This window comes from Amblyomma americanum, chromosome 3 (genome assembly GCF_052857255.1).
Source record: "Amblyomma americanum isolate KBUSLIRL-KWMA chromosome 3, ASM5285725v1, whole genome shotgun sequence".
Taxonomy (NCBI): domain Eukaryota; kingdom Metazoa; phylum Arthropoda; class Arachnida; order Ixodida; family Ixodidae; genus Amblyomma; species Amblyomma americanum.
Window position 1 is genome coordinate 224,017,107 of NC_135499.1, and position 25,383 is coordinate 224,042,489.

Consider the following 25,383-nt stretch of genomic DNA (forward strand, 5'->3'; position numbering starts at 1 on the left):
CACTCCCTCCTTTATCCCTTCCCTTACTGCGCGGTTCAGGTGTCCGCCGATATGTGAGACAGATACAGCGCCATTTCCTTTCACCAAAAAACAATTTTCAATTTTTTATTGAGCTCAGAGCGACAATTTAATGTAGAGCTAGAGCTTCGGCAGCCGCTGCAGCTTCTCGCCAAAGACGAATTAAGTCGGCTACAGCAACTGCGACGCTTGCGCTCCCTGCGGCGCAGAAGCGAACGAAAGCAGCTGGCGGCCGATGCACCCCATCATCCTCGACGTGAACGGCGTCGGCTACGAGCTGCTCATCATGCTCATGGAGGCCGTGCTGCTGTTCTGCCTGCTCGGCTACTGGGACTCGGGCCACCACTTCATCCGACCGTCGGCTTCGGCCAGCTCCCCCGCCGCCCCTTCGTCCAAGCTGGACGAAGACGTGCGTCGGGAACGCGAGGAGGTGCAGCGCCTGCGCGGCTCGAAGCTATTTCGTGAGCGTGCCCTGCTTGCCGAGAACCTGCACAAGTGGTGAGGGACGTCGTTTCTACAAGCTACTCCGTAATAGGGCTTCGTTCTAACAGAGCCCCTGGGTCCTTTTTTTCCGAGGCTGTTCAGTATCACGAGCCGCTTAGAAAGGCGAATTAGAAACCTCAGAAAGCTGTTACCATACACAGAGGCTTTGCGGTTTACAAGTGCTGCAAATGCCTCAAAAATTTCTGAACAAGGCTACTCCTTTTCTTGGCCTCTTCGCGAAACTAAAGTGACCAAGAAGTCTGGAAACTGCGAGCTTAGGTCTCCGTGGCTGGGTTGAGACTACTCGGTCGGGCCTATTGAAGGTCATAGATTATATTGGGATTAAAAAAAGAAACAAAAAAAGTGTGTCCCAGCCTGCCGCATTGACGGACAGGCGGCATGCAGTAATAACTGTGCTCAAAGGGGACATTGGCAGTCCTGCGGTAATTTGGTGCTTCAAGAAAACTGCATCCAGCGAGGCCAAGGACGGACGTCGATACCAGCACCTCGCCCCTTCGGGTATAGTCTACGTTGCTTACACGATCAGGGATGACGAGAGTCCCGAGTCAGCATACCTTCTACATCTTGGGGATAGCTGGTATTCTCTTACGGCGCTCCGAAGGCAACGTCGTTTACTATAGGAAGTCTCCCGCACACAGCTGTCACTGTAGAGTAATTACCCGTCTTAGGGCTTGCTACAGTTTAACGAGAATGGTCGCCTTAGAACAAGAAAACCCTGAATATTTTTGCTGTTGGAGTACCCTACAGTAGCCACCGCTTATGCTCATGTATCGAACGTTAATTAATATCAACTTTATGTGAGCAGTCGGGAGAAGCAGAATTGTAAAGGTGGCAAGGTCATGTAGTATGTTAAAGTACTTACCTTGCGGAAACGATGCGTCAAGTGCGCTTGAGGGGTAGCAAGGAAGAACCTCCTATTTGGACTCATGTCTGGGCCTAGGTTGCTTGGTTTTGGACGTTTGTTCGCGCGGTGGTCGTTTCGTTCGTCATTTCAAAGGGTTCGCTTCGCGCACAGGTACGGCTCGCTCCACGCGGTACGCGGCCTATCATTCACCGTGCAGCCGCAGGAGTGCCTAGGCTTGCTGGGCGTCAACGGATCCGGCAAGACCAGCACGTTCCAAATGCTCACAGCACTCCTGCCTCCCACGCGCGGCGACGCCTATATGGACGACCTAGTGCTCTCCAGGGAACCACGAAAGGTGCCCCCCCCCCCTTTTGTTTCTCTAGGTGAAGTATTCGGCAGCGGTGACGCGACCAGACAGAAACAAGGAAAACGGCTGGACCATCCATATGTCTATACGTCTTTCGTCGCCAGACGCTTCACGCAGTCTGTATCAGTTTGCTGTGTACCTGATTCACTTATTAAAGCTCGCATCCAAAAACAGAACTTCATAGCACGCGGATCACTAGCGATCCCTTGCACGGGGTGCATCCGGGCCTCTACGCTAATTGCCACTGTTGGAAACATCTCCTGAAAGCAAATTTGGCCGACGGCGCTGCAGCATTTTCCTTGAGGATTTTTTTTTCCTCCGAGCACTGCTAGCGTGGCAGGTAGTGCGATGTGAGCGCGTTAATTCGAAGGGCGGGAAGCTTGATTGTTTTTGGTGGTTTCTGGCAGTTGCATAAAAGACGGGAATGTCTGTTTTTTTGTCGCTCTTCCAAATTCGCATTTAGGATGATGAGAGACACGGTAAACAAGCATACATATACATGAACATTTATTATCGCGTGAAGATATACAACCTTAACTGGGGCAAAGGATAGGGTTAATTGGAGAGACATGGGAGAGGCCTTTGCCCTGCGGTGGGTGTAGTAAGGATTATGATGATGATGATGATGATGATGATGATGATGATGATGATGATGATGATGATGATGAGCTGGGGCAATAGTCGATTTCACCAGCCTCATCGACGGCGACGCCATCTGGTGCATGCAGTGGCAAGCTCGACTAGGCTACTGCATGCAGTACGGAGGCCTCGTAGACAGCCTCACGGCGTGCGAGTTCCTGCGGCTGTTCGCTCGGCTGCGCGGCGTGCCTTCCAAGGACGTGAAGTCACTCGTAGAGGGCTTCATCCACTTGGTGGGTCTCGAGGAGGACGCTAACAGGCTCTGCGGCACCTACAGGCAAGTGTGCGAAACAATGAAGTGCCGTGCGAGCATGTCTGCAATGAAACTCGCCGAACGCTGCCGCGAGGGTCCCTCTGTCGCATATTGTATTCTAGCGAAAGGAGGGACTTTAAAAAATCGCTAGGCTTTGAATGTATTTAAACCGAGCAGACGTGCGAAAGAATGGGTTTAGCCTGGTACCGGAACCATTTGAGAAAGAGTTCTTGCCGCTGCGCTGCCACCAGAGAGGCGCATGCGTCGACAATAGCATCTTTGGAGTGTCGAGGTGTGCGAAGCCAGCGCGCGGCGCGAATGCCCAAGAGGTGCACGTGCAGTCCTGGTGGCACATGCTGGAGGCGACAACGCCGCGTGAGCTGCTGCCATTAATGCCTGCGATGGCGAAACAGGCCCCATGGCGCCATATACCAGCAAGGCCAGTAACCAACTCCGGTCGCATGGGTCGCCCTCAAGGTCAAGCTTCACACAATTTTCTTCGCTGAGGTTGGATCCCGTCAAAGAGCTCTATTTTCACAAAACTAAGTATGCAGTTTCTCGGCGATGCACCGTATGGCATTCTAGGTACAGATGCATTCTGCGGTTTCTGCCACGGTCGCTGATACGCCCAACGAATCTCGTGAGCTTTCCTCAAGTGCGCACTCACTTTTCCTATCTCTGCTAGGAAATGCTATCATATCTCACCGTTAAACTTCCCTGTAATTGTGGTTTGAACTCGTTGCTCGTGGTGCTCGCTACCTTTGGGCTGTCTCTTCATAAGAGAGGCGCTTGTAGTTACGCGCCTGCGCGGCCACTGCTAAAAGATACGCCGCACATACGTCACTGCACTAGCATGTGTGCAGCACCACTAACTTGTGAGTTTTCTCGCGCGCTGAGCAAGTGGCGCCATCATAATAGTGCTGAGTTTAAGAGCGTATGTCTGAAAATATATGTGATGTTTATTGATGAGGGTGCCGTGTGATCGACCCTGACCACTGGATATGGCTTGGTAATACGCGGCCCGGTCCGGCAGAAGACTGTCGCCGACCGGGCTGCCGACGTTGTGGACTGCCCGAACATGAACGTACGAGCGTAGTGGGGCCGTGCGGGGGCCCAGGGGCCTGTTTGCCCCAAACGTCTCTGTTCCGATAAAACGTATTTTGCTACTACTACTACGCAATGCGATATAAATCGCGAATCTCAGCTGGAGCTGCGTGGCCCATGCACTCGTTGTAATGCATGCACTGTGCGGTAAAAAATACAGGCCCAGCCTGAGAAAACGCAACGTCACCAGTCTGCACCACACGTAGTATATATGGGGCACAGCTTCCGTTGAGTCTAGCGTAAACGCTTTTAGTCTTCTTCTGTCTCAGCCTTCATAACGAATCATAACATTTATACTGGGCTTGCCGCCGATTCTGGGTCGTTCCGAATTAAGCGGCAGGTTATATTTACAGAACTCTTGTAAACGCAATGGCAACGTTCTTTGATTAACCATGGTTTGGATTTTCTCTTGTTTGGTTTTGTTTATGGGGTTTAACGTCCCAAAGCGACTCAGGCTATGAGGGACGCCGTAGTGGAGGGCTCCGGAAATTTCGACCTCCTGGGGTTCTTTAACGTGCACTGGCATCGCACAGTATACTGGCCTCTAGCATTTCGCCTCCATCTAAATTCGACCGCCGCGGCCGGGATCGAACCCGCCTCTTTTGGGTCAGCAGCCGAGCCCCATAGCCACTTAGCCACCGCCGCGGCAATTTTCTCCTGTTATGTTTGACCTAATTCTCTACAATATGTACATTACGGCACCTTTATCTGCTACACGTGAGCGAATAAAACACGCGCAAGTTCTTAATTATTCCAATTTCCGAGTTTTGACTGGCGCGGATTTTGCGGCCTCTGCTGTTAGCAGTGCTTAGTGGGTAATATTTGACACCAGTGAAGAAGGCACTGTCGGCAGGCTCTGAAGCTTTGAACGAAGCCCTCCTTGCTGCTGTGCAGCGGCGGCGGCAAGCGGAAGCTGTCCATCGCTGCCGCCCTGATCGGCCTGCCGAGGCTGGTGTTCCTGGACGAGCCTACGGCTGGCGTGGACGTGGTCGCCAAGGCGCGCATCTTCGCCGCTCTGGCCGACATCATGGCCTACTCCGGGATAGCGGTCGTGCTCACCTCGCACAGGTACCCAACTAAACAGAAAATACAGACTGCATCCGGCGGCAGTGCGCAAGTCGGATGCAGTTTCAGAGCTTTCCGAGATAGAAGTGCGGTTTTCAGTATGAGGCAAGGTTTGCGCACTATTTCGCACTCGTAAGCAATGCATTGCGAAATCGAATCGCTTCTCCCTCAACAGCGGCAGGTCTGCCTTCCTGCAGTACTGGTTTTCTTTGCGAGATCGAGAATTGCGAGCTCTGCGCAAAGCACTGAGTGAAACCTATGGTGATGGGACGTCGCAACCACCTTCCAGGGCAGTGCATTCATCGCTATTCAGTGTGCGTTGCGGCTTTCGGAGTTGGAATCGTCAGCGCTTTTATTTCAATTAAACTCAGTTTAAGTGAATTTCCTCCCTTCCTTGCGTGTGGCACACACTGCCCAGCCGTGCCATTGATTTCAGACTAGTTCCAAGTTTCCCGTTCTAATCCAACATACTACCTTTGTCCGTAAAGTTTCGAGACTGAGTCCGTTAAAAAAATGCGTTTAACATTCAAATCATTTGTGGAGCACCCCTTCTAATTAGTCTCCTTTTCAGTCTATATCCAGCTTCCAACGCTTCTTGAGGTCTTGGAAACAGTTGGAAAACGCTCCTTTTGGCAGGGCTGTCAGCTCCTTTGTCGTGGCGTCTTGAATGGCCTCCACACTCCCCATCCAGCGACCTTCTAGGGCTCTCTTTACACGAGGAAACAGGAAAAAATCGAAAGGGGAGAGGTCAGGCGAGTATGGCGGATGGGGAAGTGCAGTAATGCTGTGCTTGTCGAGAAATTTTGTCACGCTGAGAGCAGTGCGCGGCCTTGCGTTATCATGGAGAAGGCTCCATTGTCCAGATGTCCATTAGTCAGGGCGACGGCGTCGCAGTGCATCACGCATGTGTTGGAGCATGCATATATAAAACTCCTGATTCACCGTCTGCCCTTGTGGGATGAACTCGTGGCGTACGACACGTCTGGCATCGGAAAAAAAAGCTATCAGCATCGTCTTTGTTTGGGTCTTCTGTCGCCGGACCTTTCTCGGCGCCGGAGAGCTTTTGGACCGCCATTCGGCGCTCTACCTATTTGTTTGAGGATCGTATTGGAAACACCATGTTTCGTCTTCAGCAATGATTGCGTCGACGAACGCAGCATCCTTGTCTGCCTCGGAGAGCAAATCAGCGCTCACTGATGCCCGCGTGTCCTTCTGGTCCTCTGTGAGGGAGTGAGGCAAAAGTCTGGCATTCAGCTTTCGTTTCCTCAATTTCTCATGCAAAATTTGAATTTGGTGGCATGTTGCCTTGCTAATGTCGAGAGCTTCTGATAGCTTGCGGACTGTAATGGTGTGGTCTTGCTGTCCAATTTCCCTGATCCGAGCCACGTTGTTTTCATTCCGTGAGGTTGAAGGGCGTCCTTGCATTGTGTCGTCTTCCACCGACGTTCTCCCCGAAACGAACCTCTTGTGCCACTCGAAAACTCACGCCCGCGATAATGTCTGGTTGCCGTAAGCGTCACGAAGGAGCTCAGACGTCTGTGCGGCTGTCTTCTCAAGCTTCACACAGAATTTTGTGTCTACACGCTGTTCGAGATGGGCGTCCATCTCTCCACATTCACTCACAGTAGAATGCGCAGACGACTAGTGACGGCGTATTTTTCTACATGTAGTGCCATCTAGCGGCTGCCACAGCAATTGACAAATAGCTCAGGTTAGCTCGAAAAGATGCCGCTACACGTACGCGCCAACTTTTGTTTTGGGGAATCATTTCTAGAGAACATAAATCAGTCTCGAAACTTTACGGACAATGGTTGTACTCAGCTTCTTGACCGCTCCGTCCATGCTTCCTTGCTTCAAGCGTAATCGGTGCCGTGGGTAGGAACTCGCTAGAGTGTAGGTGTACCTGGTCAGAAATGTGTTCATAACCAAAGCTCCAGCCAAACCGACTGCGGGCCACATGTATACCCATTAAGCTTTGCTCTCGTCGAAAGTGCACCTACAAAAGGGGGGAGATTATGAAAGATATGGGCATGCAATCGGAACACTTCGCAAGCCCCTTGTTCCGCCTTCGAGGTCACTGATTTACGTAAGGTGCAAGCAAAAACTCGATTTTTTTATGTCGTGGAGCCTCAAACTTCAACCTTGCTTCTAGTAGCGCTTATGCCTTTCCGCGTGTCCCAGTGAAATCGGGTGGGTGCTGAGGGTGGTAAACCATGACAGGCCAAGGCCCCGATATTAAGTCATTTCGTAGGGGCGACTACGGTGGCTTGATCTGAAGGCCGGCCCTTCAGTTCGTGATGCCCTTGGCTCTCCGCCAAGAGGTATTGGCAGTGAGAAGAGTGCCGTTGCACTGCAGAGCGTGCATACTATTCCCACAAAATTACTAAAAAATTTTCCCTAAATTTCAAGTAGCTCCAGTTGTCGTGAAACGTTAAAATACAATCTGATACCATGGTTGCATGGTAATTAATTGCACCGGAAATGGTCCAATGCAAACAACCGGTGAAAGTTGACGATGTAAAAGCAATTTGTGATATTGTGCTTGATCACGCGAAAATGTTCATTAATTTGAGGGCAGTATTTGGAAAGCAGAAATTGGACATTCTCCGAACGTGGGCCACGGCCTAAACTGCTCCATGGTTCGTTGTCTTATTCCACCTTAACTGCCTCCGAAACTCTACCGCGGTTGCTCACTTCGATATTTTAAAAATTAATACATACTTCCTGCAACAAATGTGCCGGCGGTGCTTTTACCAAACCTCTGTTCGCGTTGCACACATGTATACATATTTCCTCCTCGTTGAGAGCCTTGTTGTAATGCCACGTATCCCCGCTTGCGCGCCGGAATTTCTCGACCCCCTGACGGCGTCAGTCTTCTCAGCTCGCAGGCTCGACAAATTATCAGAACAATCATATCCTTTTTTTTTCTACAGTTCCATTCTTACCCTGATCAACTCGATGTACTCGCCCTGCCTCTGAGTGGGTGGTTGGGTGGGCAGCTCTCTACATAAGCGGGAGCGGTGGGGAGGTGACTGGGGAGTGCATACTGCAACCGCGCAAAACGACGAAGGACGAAGAGAAGAATGCACAAGACACAACGCGGAACTTCAACTGAGTTTTACTACACGGAAAACCACATATATACAATATTCTTAATCACACCTGATAGACAGCAGACACCATCACGTGACACTGGCATGCGGGCGCGCGTGGCACAAGCTAGCATCAAGATGGTTGAATTCCTTCTTGGATAAGGATACGGAAGTGATGCTTATGCAACGGTCATTTTCTTTTCTAATGCTGTAGGCTTCAAAAATTTCCCTGCTTAGCTGGGTCGGTAATTTTTTTTCAGGGAAAATGTGTCTCGGAACGTCGGCGTGCAGTTACGGCAATGGCGACAATGTTTCGCCAGTTCACCGCCCCCTGCCAATGATTCAACGGCTGCGCGGTGCTCCTGAAGCCTAACATTCAGGCAACGTCCAGTTTGCCCTATGTCACAATTCCCACCTGTGAGGGGTATTCGGTACACCACCCCTGTTTTGCAGGGAACGAACCTGTCTACGTGCTTAGTGCGGCACCCGTTCTTTTCTCCATTTCCCTGCACCATATTGCACATGCCTGAAAGCTTCTTGGGCGCCGTGAAGACCACCGGGAACTCACGTTTCATGGCCACTCTTTTGAGGCGTTGTGAAATCTGGTGGAAGTACGGCATAGCCACGGGTCTCCGGCGGTGCGGTTCTTCCCTTAGGCAGTGCTTCGGTGGGCATCGAGCTTCCTTGGCAAGGGCTTCTATCACCGAAGTGACCAGCTCACAAGAGAAACTCGCACTATTCAGGCGTTGTAACTGAAATTGCACGCTGTTCTGCATTTAATATGGGCAAGACTTATCAAGAGCGGAGCGCAGGCAGTGTTTGGCTATTCCCCTTTTTATAAGCTTTGAATGAGCTGACTGGTGGTTTCAAATTCCTTTTTTTGAGCGAGGCTGGTACCTCCAGCACACCTGGGTTCCACTAGTACTCTCAACAATACAGATGTCCAAAAACTGCAAGCATCCCTGCGACGGCAACTCATAGGTGAAGCTCAACCCAAAGACACACTCACTGAAGATTTGAAGAATTTGGTTCACTACTGTAATGGCCCCTTCTCGAGATACGCCTTTCAAGAAAATGGCATAATCGTCTACATATCTAAAAATCTTAGCCGGGTGGGCTGTGTCAAGGTTTGCAGCGATTCGCTTGTCACAATATGATAAAAAGATGTCGCTTAACAAAGGGGCAATACATGCACCGATGCAAACACCATGCTTCTGAATGAAATCCTTTCCCTCAGAATTAACTATGGTCGATGCAAGATAAAAACGGAGCATTTCTACAAAGTCATCCACACTCATGCCACATGCGTTTTGAAAAGCCACAGAGCCGTAGTCATCTATGGTATCCTTAAGAGCACAAAGCAGTTTGTCTTGTGGTGTGGAATAAAAAAGGCCAACAACGTCAATTGAAAAAGGAAACAACGATTCACCTGTGCTTTCCTGGTCACTAAGAAATATGATGAGCTCTTCAGAATTCTTAACCAAGAACGGGTCCTCAAAGCTGAACATGCGTAGGTGTTTCTGAAGAAACTTCGAGACTGCCCCCTGCCACGTATCACGTTTAGATACAATGGCTCTAATAGGAACATCTTGTTAGTGGGTTTTTTGCAGAAAAGAAAATGCTAAGTGCTCCGCTGGACGCGCCCTTGACAGTCGAACGTAGCCTCTCCAGATTACATCTTTCACATAAACCTATCGCTAGTTTCTTCAGCTTAGCGGCGCTAAACTTCGAGGGGGAGAAGTTTTTTGAAACTGCTTCACTCGCTTTTTGACGATAAACCGAATTGGGCAGAACAGCAAAACTACCCTCTTTATCAGAGATCATTAAGGCAAGATCATTCTGTTTAAGGTACTCAACAGTCTTTTTGACATCAAGTTTTAGCTTCTGTTGCGGCCGCTTCGTCAGAAGGGAATTTACACCTTCTGAAATACACCAGCCTTTTTTCCTCCTCTGCGGCACGTCTAGCGATATTTTTGACAAGCGACAACAGCTCTACCGGGAAATCCTCAGGTTCCGTGCAAAACTTAGGACCTTTGGACAACACCAAATCAACATACGTAGGAACACCACAGTACCAATGTAGCTAACTTTACCTGCCAGTGGATTTTTCTTTTTTCGACTTTTAACCCAATCGAGGAGCGCGGGAATGCATAGGGACCACAGTAGTTCAGTGATAAAGCTACACTCACGAGAGTACCTTCTATACACGGCATCACAGTTCTCATGAAGTCATGAAGGTAGTCATGAAGGTCAAGGCATGATATTTTTTGCAGAAGAAGGTGCTGCGGCACAACATAAAAGCCTTCTTAAAATCTAGAAAAATAGCGTCTATCTGAAAACAGTTGTTTATCCCGGATGCAATGTCATGAATGAACTCAGTTAGCTGCGTTGCACATGACAGCCCTGATCGAACACCGTACTGCTGATGCTTTAATAAAAAAATTGTTATCTTGAAGGTGTTTTACAAGTCCAGGATAGATTATGTGCTCCAGGGTTGTTTTTTTTTTTTTTTGCTGCAAACAGATGTCAAAGATATGGGGCGGTAATTGGAGACCTGGCTGCGATCACCTTTTTTGTTAACTGGTGTGACATTGGCTATTTTCCAAACTTTAGGTAGCTTCGCGGTCTGTAGTGACTTGTCGAATAAAGTAAACAAAAAGGGACTAATATGCACTGCGCAGTACTTTAGAATGTAGTTAGGATCAGGACCTGGTGCGGAATGCTTTCACATTGCGCCTTTGAATTCGTTTTCGCCGTCACTTTTTCCTTCCGCTACTGGGTAGAGGACTTGCGCAGGGTAGAGTAGTGTGGTTAATGTGGCTGGTGGACGGCGCCTCTGGAGAGTGAAAGGTTGCGGGGTTCGGGTGAGAAGGTGGCTGGTGGATGGTCCTTCTGGAGGGTAGAGACTTCACTCTCCGAGGCTGCAGACAGACGCCGACATTTTCGGATTGTGACACACGTACTGCTTTCGCAGTAAAAAAAGAAAGAAAAGGAAACAAAGCTCGTACGACGGTTTTTGACCGCATAAAGCGATAAGCGGCGCTGCCACTTATTAAACACGCCGCGTAATGTGCATCGCAGTATGGAAGATTGCGAGTCCGTGTGCCACCGCATCGGCATCATGTCCGAGGGCCAGCTCCAGTGCCTGGGCAGCTTGCAGCGCCTGAAGGACCGCTTCGGCCGTGGCTACACCCTCGTGCTTCGGCTGACCCCCAAGGAGAGGTCGCGCGAGAAGGAGGTGCAGAAGGCCATCGCCAAGGCCTTTGCTGGGGCAACCCTTAAGGACTACACCGAGGTGAGCACTGTTCGGTACTTCATAAGCTTGGCGCTGAACCTCCCGGTGGCTTCAGGTCCTTAACAATAGCTCTTGTTCAGGTTTCTCACAAAAAACACTCTAAAATTCCTAAGGATAGGGAGGACGACATAGGACATTTTCAGTGACACAATCTCAGCTGCGGCAGACGTGCAGCTATTTGAAATTTGTGCCAACTAGTTACCTAAATAACAAGCATTTTCCAATTAAATTGCGAAGATATTCATCGGCACATGTCCGGGATTCCTGGATACCAATTTTCATTGTGAGGCGACTGTGGAATATTGCACGTTACTGTGATGAAAATATTGAAGCTAATGATTTATTCTTCCGATGCGTAGCAAAATATATCTTTTAAAGCATGGCCATGATTCCCTTCGACTAGTAAAGAAAGCCATAGAAAACCAATGGGGAATGTTTTTGACGATAGTGAACAGTTTAATAGCAAAAAAAAACGCGAACCTGCCGAGGGGATATCTGCGAATATACCGATTGTTATGGTCGGATCTTACGGTGTATAAAAAAATTGCGTTCATAAACAATTTCCAGTTGAAAATGCGCATGTTGTATCAGCAGCGCGAACACAATCGGGAAAAACATGCAGATAGGACGGAGCGCTTAACTTCCAACTTTCCATCGTGTCCAGAATTCCGGGTTATGACTACATAGTCATCATTTTTTAAAGATACGAAGCAAATGAATATGGACCGAGATAGCGCAGGCAGTGTGACCTGGTCGTCGTAGGGCATTGCAAAACGTCACCGCGGACGCGCATCATGCACTGAGTGTCGGCTCGGTGCGCAGAAAAGCAACAGATTTCCCTGCTTCTATGGCTGTTTAGAGAACGACTTTTAGGTAGTATATGGTGTGGTACATGGAGTTTGAATGTCCGGAAGCGACGTGCTTATGAGGGACGCCGTAGTGGAGAGCAGAGGGCAAGAACGGGGGGTAAGAGAGATGTCGGGAGCCCAGGCGGGTGGCTGATACGCATGACCGCAGCTAGGCTTTCTTTTGCCGCTGACGATGTAGATTCCGCGTCCAAATGCAGAACTAAATTGCTAAAGCTAAACTATAACAGCTGTCTCTCATTAACGCAATAAGCCGCTAAGCTTAGCTCTGCAAAATTTTTTCATGCTTTCTTCAGAAGCCAGCGTTCGAATGTGGAGCATTAGAATAGCCAGCAAACATGGGTCAGAGGTACCCGACTGCAATTTTTCAGAAAGGAGCCACATTTAGGTTTTCTGTTTCTGCCGGGATGAGCAATGGTTTCGTGTGTCTCACACGAAGCATCTGCCTTGCACGAGATCAGAAAACAATACGCCAATTTCAAGCTGAAGGTCGGAAAGACATGGGTGCCCGTATCAATGATAATGGAGCCGCGCCGCTTCCCCGACTTAGCCGCGGTTCGTTGGAGCGGCGCTTATTAGCAGCGGGCGTTGGTGGACACCGCAGGGCGTGTTCAAGTTCCACCTGTGGCAGAAACTCCGCTGGAGCGAGGTGTTCGCCCGCGTGAACGAGCTGCAGCGGCACTACACCTTCGAGCACGCCTTTGTCTCCGACTGCAGCCTGGAGGAGATCTTCGTGGACATCGCGCGGGGACTGCACAAGGGAGCCGTGCGACCCGCGCTCTCCGGAAGCCAGCCCGTGTCCCCGCCTCCGCCCAAGCAGCAGTAGTCCCCCACCTCCTGCTTCGGTGGCGCCCCCTTCCTCCGGCGCTTTTCTCTCCTGGACTATCTCGTCGCCCAGCACATGACGATTCATGGGTGGACGCCTACAATCCAGGCGCTTACACGCTTGCATGCATTCAGAGATGAGCGGAATTCGGGTTGGCGCGCGTCCATTTTTCCGCAGGCAGCCCCCGCTTTTTCTGTTTACCATCCATAGGACGCGAAAACACTTGCCTCGAAAATGTCACGAAATAAAGTAAGCGAGCATAATGTGAAATGAAGGCCGTGCCGGTGGTTCTGCCAGCCTTCTGCGTGAAAGTATGCTTTGATGTAACGCGACGCTCTGCGTGGTATTCCTTCACCAAATGACGTAGGGAGGAAAAGAGTACAAAATGGAATTGAAATAGAATGATCTCGTTTCGATCCTAGGCCACGATTGAGCGCGCCGAGATGTATATCGAACTGTGGGGTAGGAGACAGAGCATGCCAGTGCGTCCTAAAAAGGGAACCACGAGCTTCACTACCAACACGTCTTGTTCCACTATAGACTGCCCTGTCGTAACCTAACACGTTAGATTAAATGCATTAACCTTCTTAATGTCATGTGCGTTGGACCATTAGCGCGAAAGGATGCAGTTGCTTTAAAGGTAAGTGTGCATGTGGGAACATGCCATGACTAGAGCGACGTATACAGGACGACTGCATTTCAACATCATCCTTCTGCGGTTAAGGAGCCAGCCAAAGCTTGCACAGCATATATTCGTTTACTGGGGGCCAAACAGAGCAGAGTAGAGAGAGAGAGGGGGTTTATTGATAGGAAAGGCAGAGAGGTTGGCCTGAAAAATATCTGTCCTGCTACTCTGCTCTGGGGGACGGGAAGAGGAGATAAAAGAAGGTCACGATCAGAGCAGAGTAAAAATCGATGGCTCTCACGAGACGCTGCAGCACTCAGTCATGGACAAAAGTCTACGCAATGCGGTTTCACGGGGCGAAAAAAGCAAAAAAAAAGGTGCACATAAGCAATAGTTATGTGTAAATGCTAAAGCATTGCTTGTCGCCGAATGTGTCGATGAGGTTAGTGTTGCGGCGAAATGTTGCGAGCTTAGCGCTTCCGAGTCATATTTGCGAGCTTAATGCTGCTGACTACATACCGGACATATTGCGATCTCTAGCCGAGTTCTCATTATTGTTTGACCCATAATGCGCCGAGTGTTTTTTTTCTCGATTACACCACTTTTCACATGATCAAACCAAGTTGCCAAGCGATGGCAGTGCTTTTCCGAGTGGCACCACCATGGTGTTGACACTACATTTCTTGATCTGGTTCGTAGGCGAGCTCAATCCAATATTCGGGGGGGGGGGGGGGGGGGGGGGGGACGTCGTAGTCGTCGTCCGACGGGTACCGGAAGTGCGTTGCATCTTTGTCGTCTTCTTCCAAGGGTTCCGGCGGGGTCCAAGTTGATGGACAGTACCATGGCCTTGTGATCGCAGTAGTATGTCCTCGTTGGGAAACTCGTCTGCAAACGGTTCGTGGCATCGTTACGGTGCTTCGTTGCCGCTGAGTACTTGGGCGCCACTGTTTAAATGTACCACAAGTCAGGCATGCGGTGGGGGAGGCCTGCCGCTCCCATTTTGTGCGTGGCCTGCTTTGTTATCCGGCTGAGCGGGTACTGTATAGCCTTCCCAGGGAGGAAGTGGGGCACCCCAAAATCTGTTTGCATTCATCGCGGAAGTCGACTTTCCCTTCTCGGAGGGGTCGAGTCACTTTCCGCAGTGCGAGGAGCAGTGTTTCCTTCTCTCGACTGCGGCGGTGACGCTTTCAGGAGGGTTGATTACGTCATTCGCGTGCCCTGCCACTACTATCTAACGACGGCGAGGTAACGAGCCAAGTAATACCAGAGCTGCTGTCTCATCAAAAATTTTTCTGCGTTGTCTCGCTATCCAGTCAGCTCATGTTCATCCTAGCAGATGGAATATGCATGCCCTCTCGTAACGTCGTGCTTCTCATTGACCTGCTTTTCCTCAACATTCCCCTTGTTCATGCCGGTACTTTGTTCCCGCAGGTCCTTTTTTTCGAGTTTGCACTTGCCATGCCATAAAAATGCCGATAGAGGTGGCACAAGCGCATCATCATCATCATAATCATCATCGACGTCGTCGTCGTCATCATCAGCCTGACTACACCCACTGCATGACAAAGGCCTCTGCCATGTCTCTTAAATGAACCCCCTCCTTTGCCAGCTGCGGCCACCGTATCTCCGCTAACTTCTTAAACTTTCTGCCGCCTCACCTACACACATTTAGCGCCTGACAGCCACATCTCGGCCCACCCAGCAAGAAAACGGAGCAAACCTTTGCCTGGAGCGACCGAGCGGGTGCCAGGGACACAGGGAGACCGATCGATGTGCCCCAACGTCCGTCTCAATCTGCCGACCCGAAAGCATTGTCAGTGCGACTCAAGACATGGGCAAAGAGAGACCGGTGAACAAGTGATGAGGAAAAAAGCATTTTATCAATGCAGCTAATGGAGGCAACGAAGTCAAGTATCAAGAGACCGTGGCCGTTCTCCGGGTCCTTGTCGCGAACTGGCCTTGCAGCACTCATTAGGCCGTTCAGAGCGTTTCACCGAGACCTCCCCGATGGGGGCTAAAGTCCCCTGACGCGCGATTGGCTGTCCAGCGGTACAGCTACGGGTTCTCTGCAAACGAATGTCTTTGCGTCTGTTCCACATATAGCACATTCTAGAGAAGGCAGAGTCCGACTTTCTGCTCCGAAGACGTGTTCTCGAGCTATGCGTTTAAGACGTGGTCCGCGCGTCTTGTAGTTTTTTATGCCCTTGACAGTAACTGTTTAACAAAATAGACTACGGTTGAGGCGTGCTTCAGGAGGGTCTTACGCCAGCGAACTGCCAGTAAGAGGTGAAACGGAAACGCGAAAGCCAGAGCGGCCATCGAAGTTGAATCTGTGCGAGAACTCGAGGAGGATGCCGAGCTCCTTTCGTTTTACGTGAAAGGTCCATCCGTAATGTGCAAGACCGAATGAAAAATATTAGCTGCGCAACGCCATTCCGCGTGCCAATAAATACTGTGCCTCGCACTGCGCATGCGCCACAGGCTGTTTCAGATCCAGCTATTGCATACATTTGGATGACGAAAGTTATTGTTCAGTTTAGCAAAGATTGTTCTGCGTGCGCCAAGCGAATCATATTGACAAAGTTGTGACGCCCTTCAGAACTAGGACCTCCCGCTTCAGATCGTGTTCGTCGTGGTTAGTGCGCTCTTGAGTACGCGTTCACTGCCTATAAACGGCGGATAGGGCTCTGCCTTCGCCTCATCACAAGTTAGGCCTGAAATTACACCCCCTGTCATTTAGTTTGGCGAATTCCTTGATCCTGACGAGACGTGTCGCTCTTTCGAAATAATTATATTTCCAACGCTAGGTGATGCCACTGCGGTGTACTGTTTACGCTGCTGTTGCGCTTGTGTGCGTTGTCGAGCTACATCGTAAGGTCCAAAAAGTGCTTGCAGATAGGGTGCGTAGGCGAGCGAAAGCTTCTGTGAACCCTCCCCCGCCCCCAGATGCTTACTTTTAGCATCAGAGTCTTGACTGCATGGGTGGGCCCCAGCGAGCAAGGCAAACTAGACTGCGCTTCCGCGACCACATTGTGCGCGTTTTTGTTCAGAGCCTCGTTGCTATAGGAACTGGCGCTGGGAGAGCTAAAAAGACAAAAGGCGAGCGTGCACTGAACGCACGCTTCGCTGAAGAGCGGCGTGGCTAACGACGTCGGCGCGAAAGACGCGACGGAGCACGAAACTCGCCGAGCAATCATTTGCTGCCGCCATTTTAGAGACGGTTGCGAGTATCGGGGCGCGAATGAAATGGCGAAAGGTCGCTTGACTTCTGCAGAGAGCTCGGAAAGAGGGAGAAAATTTTGGAAATAAGAAAAGGGCACTAAGGCCCGAAGGCTCGACGGCGACATCCGAGCATTGCGCTTTGAGGGGAGATAAGACTGCCGAGGCGGTGGACGGGGGGAGCCGTACACTCAGTACACCCGGTGCGGGAAACGAAGGCGCTAGCGCTCTCCTGGCTGACAGCTGCAGCAGGAGAAACGCAAAATTGAGGGACTCCGAACGCGACTACAACACCTTTTTGTTCTAATAATGGGATATGCGACTTTATAGAGACTGCTTTTGACAACAACGACCCATGGCCCACCATATACCATCAAGTGCGGTATTAGTGCACCCAGCAACAGCGGTAAATGATAGCAGCATTTTCACTTTATCAAATGAGTCAGAGGCATCAAAATTTTTGTTCCCATAATTGTGCTTAGTGATTAGCTGCTTGTTTATAGGCAACACGGAAAGCTTTCACAGCGGACTATTTCATTGTCGCTGCTGAACAGTGGGTGGCTGTCATGACTGCGGGCAGAGCTTCACTGCAGACCCAAGTTGTGCTTGACTGTACAGCGAAAATCGATTCAATAGCTCTTTCTGGTTAAGGTCATGGGCATTCGGCTGCAAAAGACCTTTTTATTACTTATGAACGCATTTTTTATGCTTCCGATATCAGTGCAAGCCTCGTGACGTCAACACAATAAGTAATTTCGTGATCATCGTTTGGAAATGAATGGCAGTGCAACATAGCCTCATGTCATTGGCAAATGAAGTGCGGAGAAGATTAAAAAGAAAGCTGAAAAGTTGAGGGGGAGAAACGGGTGCAAAAATCGGCATGGTGCGCTCATGTCACTACTGAAGGGCTGCATTACAATGCACAGACTATTCTTCAGGGTAATGTAACTGTGAATTCCTATTGTCTAGTTAGAAATGCATGCCGCAAGTAGACATATACACACTAGTATTCTTCACACGACGCCAACTGTCATCGACGCAGCAATCAAGTTCCGCCGTGCGCTATAGTCAGCGACCTAAGTAAACCTTAAAGGCCAACTGCACAGGATTTAGAATTCGACGAGCTTAAAGGAGTCTAATGTGCCAAAATTGGAGGCAAAGCACGCGAAGTCTTTTTGGACTAGCATTTAAATTATGGTGACGTAATCGCCGATCGAAACCACGATGGCTTCCAGGCTTCTCTGCAGCGCACACCGCTGAGTGGCAGGCACATGACGACGTCATCTAAGGTGTCAGTACACTTGCGACGAAAATGCACTTAGTTTCAATGGGAAAAAATCGCCACAGAATGCTCAGCCCTCGGAGCGTTGTTTGGCGACATCTGACGACTCGCGGCAGGGTTTCGGCGAATAGAGAGGAAATTTGAAACCTTCGCGCCCGTCATCAGCGTCATCAGCGAGCTTCTCCGCATTTTTTTTTTGACGCTGTGAGGTAAAGCATGAGCTTCAATTGGCAATTACGTCATCATCCTAACCGCTAGTGGGAAAAATGCGTGCTTTACTTGCAGCCTATAGATTTGAATCCATATTGAATATCGAGGAATTCTGAAAAAGTGGTGCAGTTGCCCTTTAAGAATAGGCGTGCCGCGGATTAGCTGAGCGATAAATTAAGGAACCGTCGCAACTTGAGCGTGAGGGCGGAATCTTTTAATTACCGGACGATGGGCGGGCCTTAGGAGAGTCGAAAATTTATGACCGCCTTTTCACTGGATAGCTAAAATCTGCATTAATCTGGACGAGCTCTAGACGAGTCTTCATGGAAGAAACTTTTGTCCGCCCCGTGTCCTTCAATTACGGGTACAAGCGGCGTGTTAAGCAGTCGAAGTCGGCGCAGTTGTAGGAGTGCGTCCCTCACCTATATGGTTAATTGGGTTTCCTCGCTGGACCTTAAATGGCGGGGAGAAGACATCGTTCGAACAGGCACTCTTTCACGGGGACGGGTCGAGATGTATAGAATTGTTTCTTTCAAATGTCGAGCACTTTGGAGTGCAATTAGCCAACCTCTGCTCAGAAACCCGCCACAACAGAGTCTTCGGTATAGATTCGACGTAGGCACAGGAAGGCCTTCAGTTCGGACGAAAGTGGCACAACCCGCGCACAAAGTGGCGGTAATGGTTTCTTCAGCTTATTAATTTGCAGGAATTTCACTGGAATGAACTTTAAATGCAGTCGAGGACTATGTTCCCCTGTGAAGTTTACAAATTCTTTTGTGGAATCTGCATTTCGAAAAGACTAGCGCCTTTGTGACGCTACCCGTAACAGTGCTATGGACGGAGCGGCAGAGCTCGTCTTTCCAGACTTTTCGCAATGGGCCGATGCATTTTTGGCCACGAATGATAGCGCGTATGTGCCTTTGCAGCGTGTGTGGTCATTCGCATGAAGTATTAACGTCAGTAGGTATTTAGGCGACGTCTGCCTGCATGTGCCTCGTGTCACGGCCAACTTTTATAACTAATCTAAACTATCCTCATTCAAAAGCCGAAATTCCTAGCTACGTCCCAGATACGGTCCCGAACCAGACATCTACTGCACACCCTACTTTTTACTACTAAACACTCCGACTCTCACCAGCATCGCGCACCGCCCAGGCTGTCGCTGAAATTCGCATTACCGCGAAGGTAAACACCCGCTCAATATCTTTGCACGTGCTGTCTTCTTAAAGCGTGTTGGCATAGAGCGTTTTTGCAAATCTGCTTCAATTGCTACGTGGTCAGGCTTCATGCGAACGACGTCCCGCATAGCAGGAAGGCATTTCTTCGTTCCCGGTGCGTGACAGTGGACTGAAAAGGTTGGTTTCATCTCGCCAGCATAGCCATGCAGGTTGCGTCCAAGAGGGCTCGGACAAATAGGGAAGCTATCAGCGAAGCGCGCGTCAGTTTGAACAGGGCGAAAATAATATTACAGGTGACCCCATTCTTCCACAAAATCTCTCGTCGGTTGAAGAGAGCTGCCCAAAGCTATACGGTGCAAGTATAATGTTTATACCGCTGCCTGCGCCATTCCAGGCTCCAGGCCTGTGTTGCCCGCATCTCTGCAACGCGAACGTGGCGTCTGTAATATGAAACACTACGCGATGTTCAGCCAGTGAGAAGTATAGGGGTTGCGTGCTCAGTCCCATCATCATGTGGTAAGGTGTTCGTTGGACAAACTGGACGATGCTTGACCGAAATGCTGAGGGAGCGTCGCAACGTTTAATATCGCGCGCGGGGAGCACACTACCGCTGCTATAGCCTTGGTTTCACTGGACTAGCATTATCGGCAGGGGAGAGTGACGAGATAAGGGCGAGTTGGGTGGGTCATATCGATCTTATTAAGGAGTATCTGGCGTCTGGCATACCGGGATTCACGAGTAGCTATTGCCAGGAGAAAGTTCTTTTTACTGGCACTGAATGACAATTTTATTATTCATTTCCTTTCCTTTTTTTGTAGCAACCAAAAACGGCATGTGCGCGAGTGAGTGTCTTTATGTCTGCTGAACGTGGTGGAAATAAATCAGTCGTAAGACTCCGGTGGTGGTGAATGCGATGCTTCTACGTCTTGTCTTGCGTCTTCTTTCCGCCGATTCCGCATGTCAAGCGGCGCAGTAGTAATTCACCTTACTCACCCACGGTTCTCTTCTCAAGCGTGCCGCAACGGAGCCGAGCTTGGTCGAATCCGTTTTAGTGCTGCGCGCAAACAAACATTGCACGGAACGCCCCTGCGTCACAGGGTAAAGTGAGCTAGCGCTGTTCGGCAGCTCATAGTTTCATTCTCGTGCACCAACATGTTGTGCGTGCTTCACAAGTGAATTGGCACAGGTATACTCTAACGCAGTTTTAAATGCGATTTTGCGTTCTTCAATTGTTTGTTAAAACGCGAGCTGATATGCATTTTTATTCTTGTGTATTCTTTTTACGTTCACCTATTCTTCTGTCCTGCTGCCGCGGTGGCTCAGTGTTTACGGTGCTCGGTCCGAACGACGCGGGTTCGATCGGCCGCGGCGGTCGCAATTAGGTAGAGGCGAAGTGTTAGATGCCCGTGTACTTTGCGATGTCGAAAGGTGGTAGAAATTACCCGGAGCTCTCCACTACGGTGCCCCTCATAGCCTGAATCGTTTTGGGACGTTAACGCCCTTAAAACCAAACCAATTCTTCGGCCCATCTCCTGTCTAACGCTTTCTGTAAGCCGCGAAAATATTGTTAATAAAGACTGACAGCGTTAAGCTGGTCACCTAACTCACGAAATTCAGCGTGAAATATCGTAAGCATCGTCATTTACTCTTTTTTTTCGTCTCTGTCCTTCTCAAACCCCTCCATTGTCCGTTTTTTTTTTTTTTCACGGCAAGGTCCCGGTGACCTTCAAACGCCGCGCACTTCCCTTGCGACCACTTCCAACAACTTAGAACCCATACACAGACGCGCAGAGTCTGGCATAGGCACAGTACAGCACTGGTTGTAACGTTCGGCTGCAGAGCCAGGGGACGCAGGATCGAATCCCTGCTTCGGCGGCTGCGTTTCGATGCAAGCGAAAAGTAAAACACGCTACTTACGCTGCAGCCAACGTGGTCGAGAGCGAGCCGTCCAGCCTGGATGACATTGTTGTTAGCCTGCAGGCGATCAGGTGTTATCCGCGGGAAAGCACGAGTTTTTGCGGTGCAATAGACTGCGACAGCTACCACAGCAGAAAAGAAATGCTAACGTTAACGCTAGGATAGGCGAGCAAGCAAAGAATGTCGAAAACGCCCGTGAAAAAAAAAATGTATTGCCTTGCTCCCTGGAACCTGTCCTTTTACAACAAGCTACATGATTCCCCTTGAGAATAGAGTGATTACTGAAAAAAGAAAGGCACGTGTCTTGCGTGACGTACGAACAAATCGCTAGATTCAAGCCGCACTGCTCGAGCTGCCCTGTCCGATAAAAAGCTGGCTTTTGATGATGATTGACTTCATGGCGCACGAGGGTCATGGCCCGAGGTATTTTTTCCTGAAATCAAAAACCCATTTTCCAAGCTTCTCACCCAGAGGAACTGAGCACCAGGCCAGGGGAAAGCTTGTAGCCATTCTACCGCCAGTAGGTATCCGGCTGCAGAGGGGATCTACACCTGACGTCGACTTTGGTGTGACCCTTTCATAGGCGAGGGAGGGGAGAGCGAGAGGTCTGGGAGCATTCGCATGTTAGAGCTCGGTGGATTATAATTTCGGAAACCCTTTCGGCAAGCTCACGCAGGCATTGTTTAAAATGCTCCTCTCTTGGCCTTCCCTCCAACCGCGATGTGGTACCGAAGAAAGGCACCTTGGCTGACTCGTGAGTACGGACCTGTGCCACTGAGCTTTTCGCCCATCCGGGGACCGAAAAGTGCAGGGCGATTCCGTTGAACGATCGGATTCTGGATGGCGGGATTTCAACGCCCCGAAGCGACTCAGACTATGAGGGTCGCAGTTGTGGAGTGCTCCGGGTTACATCGCTCAGCACACGGGAGTTTTTGTACTTTGTTTCCGTAGAAATATGGCCGGTGCGGCAAGCGTCCAACTCACGACCTTGGGATGAGCAACTCAACGCCAAAGCCGCGCTGAGCCACCGCGGCGCGTCTTTCATTAACGAGAAACTGAAGACAGGTTGGATCGATAGATTATCGCGTTTTAACTACGCAGACGCCATTCTCACCGAAAGCGAAGGTTTTATAATTTAGAAAGGGTTCAAAAAGGTAACTGTAGGTGACGCCACCCTTGGTTATTTTTGCAAGCAAACTTCGGTGCGTAGCGACAGTTTTTAAACGGAATCCCCGAGGCTAGGCTACACCGCCGTTCACTTCCAAACGCTATTCACGGAGCCATGTTTGGTGTGGACGTCATTAGTTTCAACCGAGAGCGGGAGTATTTTTAACCCAATTTTCTATGCAATAAATATCTTTTGCTGCTGGATAGAGATCAACATATCCAGGTGGAGCCGTATAATAGGATTTTTACCAAGGAGGTAAATAGGAGGGAGTTGTCCTCTCCGCCCCTTTGAAGTCGCCCTAAGCAAAGTCGTCGCACGTAGCTGCAGAGCATTGTACTGTCCAGCAGGTATGAAAAATCCCTGGTTAATTAATACCCCAGTGGGCGCTGGAAGACGCTCCAGCAAGAAGGATAAAGTCCCTCCTCTTTTTTTTTAGACGGCGCTGAAGGGCGTGCAAAAAGCGCCCCGTCTCTTAGCCGGCTGAGTCGTGACATCGCAATCTGCTAGGACAATGCGGCAAAACTCTTGCGGAAAAACGCGAGGAGTTTCGTTTGACGACATACTACGAGGCCGAAGCCGTGTGAAGTCGTGAGAAATTCACCTGTAGGTGCGAACAGACTACACCACCTCGCAGTCTGCACCACGAAAGCACCTGGAAAAAAGAAATGCACACCGAAGCGAGAGGAACAAAATCTTTACTGTGCCGCCGCTTCAACGTCGAGGATATCATACGCCAGGGTCCCCGAAGCGAACTGGTCACTCAGCTAGTACGAGCCACTAGCCAGGCCCACAACGCAGGAGGTTGGAGGAGACGGCTGTGCATCTCCTCCACTGCTGCCATTCAATTCCCTCATTACCCATGCATACGAGACTGCTGACATCTCCTAGGGAAAGATTTTGCCGTAATAAGAGGAAGTTCTGACACTTTAGGTCACTTGACAAGGGCTGATTCCAACTTTCCTGCTTACGTCACTTCTTTTTATTTTACACTGACTGCCTCCTTTTGAACAAAATTTCGACAGTTCATAAAATTCCGAAGCTCGCTGAGCAAAGTAATTAAGGTCCCCAGAGGATGATGAATGAGCGTGACTAATTGCGTTCTGAGGTCGTCTTTGTGGGAGCCATTAATTGATGCGGAGAAACTCCGTCCTGTTCGTTTTGGGACAATGAAACGAAGACTAAAAGTAAATGTCTTTTGGAGATTGTGCGGCACTTAAACTACTTTTGTGGCTTCCATGCGCGATGCTACCAATTTTTTGGCACTTTTTTCCAACACGCTCCCCCTTTTCTCGCTTGTAATGCAGACGAAGTGTTTTTTGTTTATATTTTTTTCTTGATAGAATCTTGGTTTCAAGGAAGTCGTTTGCTTTACAAAAGCTCCATTTCCGTCGTCAACTTTAGACCTTACTCGCCCAATACATTTGTGGATCTTGCATAGAGCTAAGACATTCGTCCTTTCCTTTGCAACTACATACTGCCGTACTGCTGAGCCCGGTTGGGAGATTGAGTTTCGTAGAAAGCTGGTGGTGCCGATGTGACCCTCTTGATTGAAACAACTTTCTTTTCATGTACGAATTTCGAATTTAAGGAATCAAGCTGCTTACCTGGTTCACTAGAGTCAGCCGATCAGTGATGTTCGGTTCGGGCAATTTTCTCTTTTCCAGGGAATTAAGCGGTGATCTTTGGTGAAAACGGAGTTTAGACGGACTTTCAGGGAAATTCAAGAACCGAAATTGTCCCACGTTTTTCTAAATTCGCGCAATTTTCAAGCCGCTGCAGGAAGAAAGGGGTGAGGAAACAGGAAAGTGTCATCTAATTGAGAGAATTTTCGGTTACGGCATAGAACGACACTCCAGTCGGTGAACGGCAAATTGCGCCTTTACGCGTGGGTATACACGTCGCACGAGCTTTGACTGAATCCTGGGCAGCGCTAAATAAAGAAAAGTGTACCATGATAACGAAGGCATACACAAAGGGGCAGCGCGAACAGAAATATAGCCTGGTTCGCAGTGCGCATGCGCCATACGCTATCGCACACCGAGCCGCAGGTTACTTGATCGTACTGCCGAGGCTATTCGTTTTTTCGCTAAGCTCAGCCGCCGGCTTAACGTTTGTCTCTGTTACGTACAGGAGGAGATAGCGTTGCCAATATTACGGCGCACTTTTATGCAGGAGCAAGGACCCGTCTCTTCGGAATAAATATAACTTTGTTACTCCGTTTTCTGATAGGTACACTGGCTATGAGTAGAACTTTGAACTTTCGCTTCGTCTCATCTCGCCCATAAAAAAGAGATGGGTGATAAATTTGTCTTGTTTTTTATTTCGTTCCATGACTGGGCACCTCCCAGGCCTAATGAGAGACGACAGTTTGGTGATAAGAATGGTTACCGTCGCAAGAACCATCAGATAGATGGCGCCATGTGATTGAAGTGCTTTCGCGTCATCATCATCATCAGCCTGACTACACCCACTGCAGGGCAAAGGCCCCTCCCTTGTCTCTCCAATGAACCCTGTACTTTGCCAGCTGCGCCCACGATATGCCTGCAAACTTCCTAATCTCATCCGCTTTCGCGTACGTTGTTGTAAAAGCCATCATCGAAAAGAAAAGTTTTAGAGCTCCGTAACCGCTTTGTCCTTCCTGGATATTACCTCCAAAAAGAAAGAGAAGCAAACCATGGTTCAATGTGTCATTAAAAAGGTTGTTAAAACGAAAGCAGAGAGCTTATAGAGCAGTAAGACAGAATCAATCTACTAATGGATTCCATAAGCTTAAATTACTAACAAATGAGGTAAAATCTGCACTGAAACAGGCGAAGAAAACGTACTTTGATTCATTTCATATTAAAATCAGCCAAAATCCTAAAGAACTTTGGAAATATATAAAAAGGAACAAAAAGGATAACTTATCTAT

The 25,383-nt window shown here is 49.4% G+C and overlaps 2 protein-coding genes across 2 annotated transcripts; both read left to right on the plus strand.

Moving 5' to 3' along the window:
• The first annotated feature begins 223 nt into the window (after positions 1 to 223).
• LOC144124393 (phospholipid-transporting ATPase ABCA3-like) lies at positions 224 to 7,773 on the plus strand. The gene is made up of 5 exons (XM_077657020.1): positions 224 to 516; positions 1,538 to 1,721; positions 2,462 to 2,649; positions 4,624 to 4,797; positions 7,728 to 7,773. The coding sequence occupies exons 1-5, from the start codon at positions 254 to 256 to the stop codon at positions 7,771 to 7,773; spliced, it is 855 nt and encodes a 284-aa protein (XP_077513146.1). The 5' UTR covers positions 224 to 253.
• Positions 7,774 to 10,976: 3,203 nt separating this feature from the next.
• On the plus strand, positions 10,977 to 13,052 carry LOC144123653 (ATP-binding cassette sub-family A member 17-like). The gene is made up of 2 exons (XM_077656449.1): positions 10,977 to 11,181; positions 12,652 to 13,052. The coding sequence occupies exons 1-2, from the start codon at positions 11,008 to 11,010 to the stop codon at positions 12,871 to 12,873; spliced, it is 396 nt and encodes a 131-aa protein (XP_077512575.1). The 5' UTR covers positions 10,977 to 11,007; the 3' UTR covers positions 12,874 to 13,052.
• The last annotated feature ends 12,331 nt before the right edge of the window (positions 13,053 to 25,383 follow it).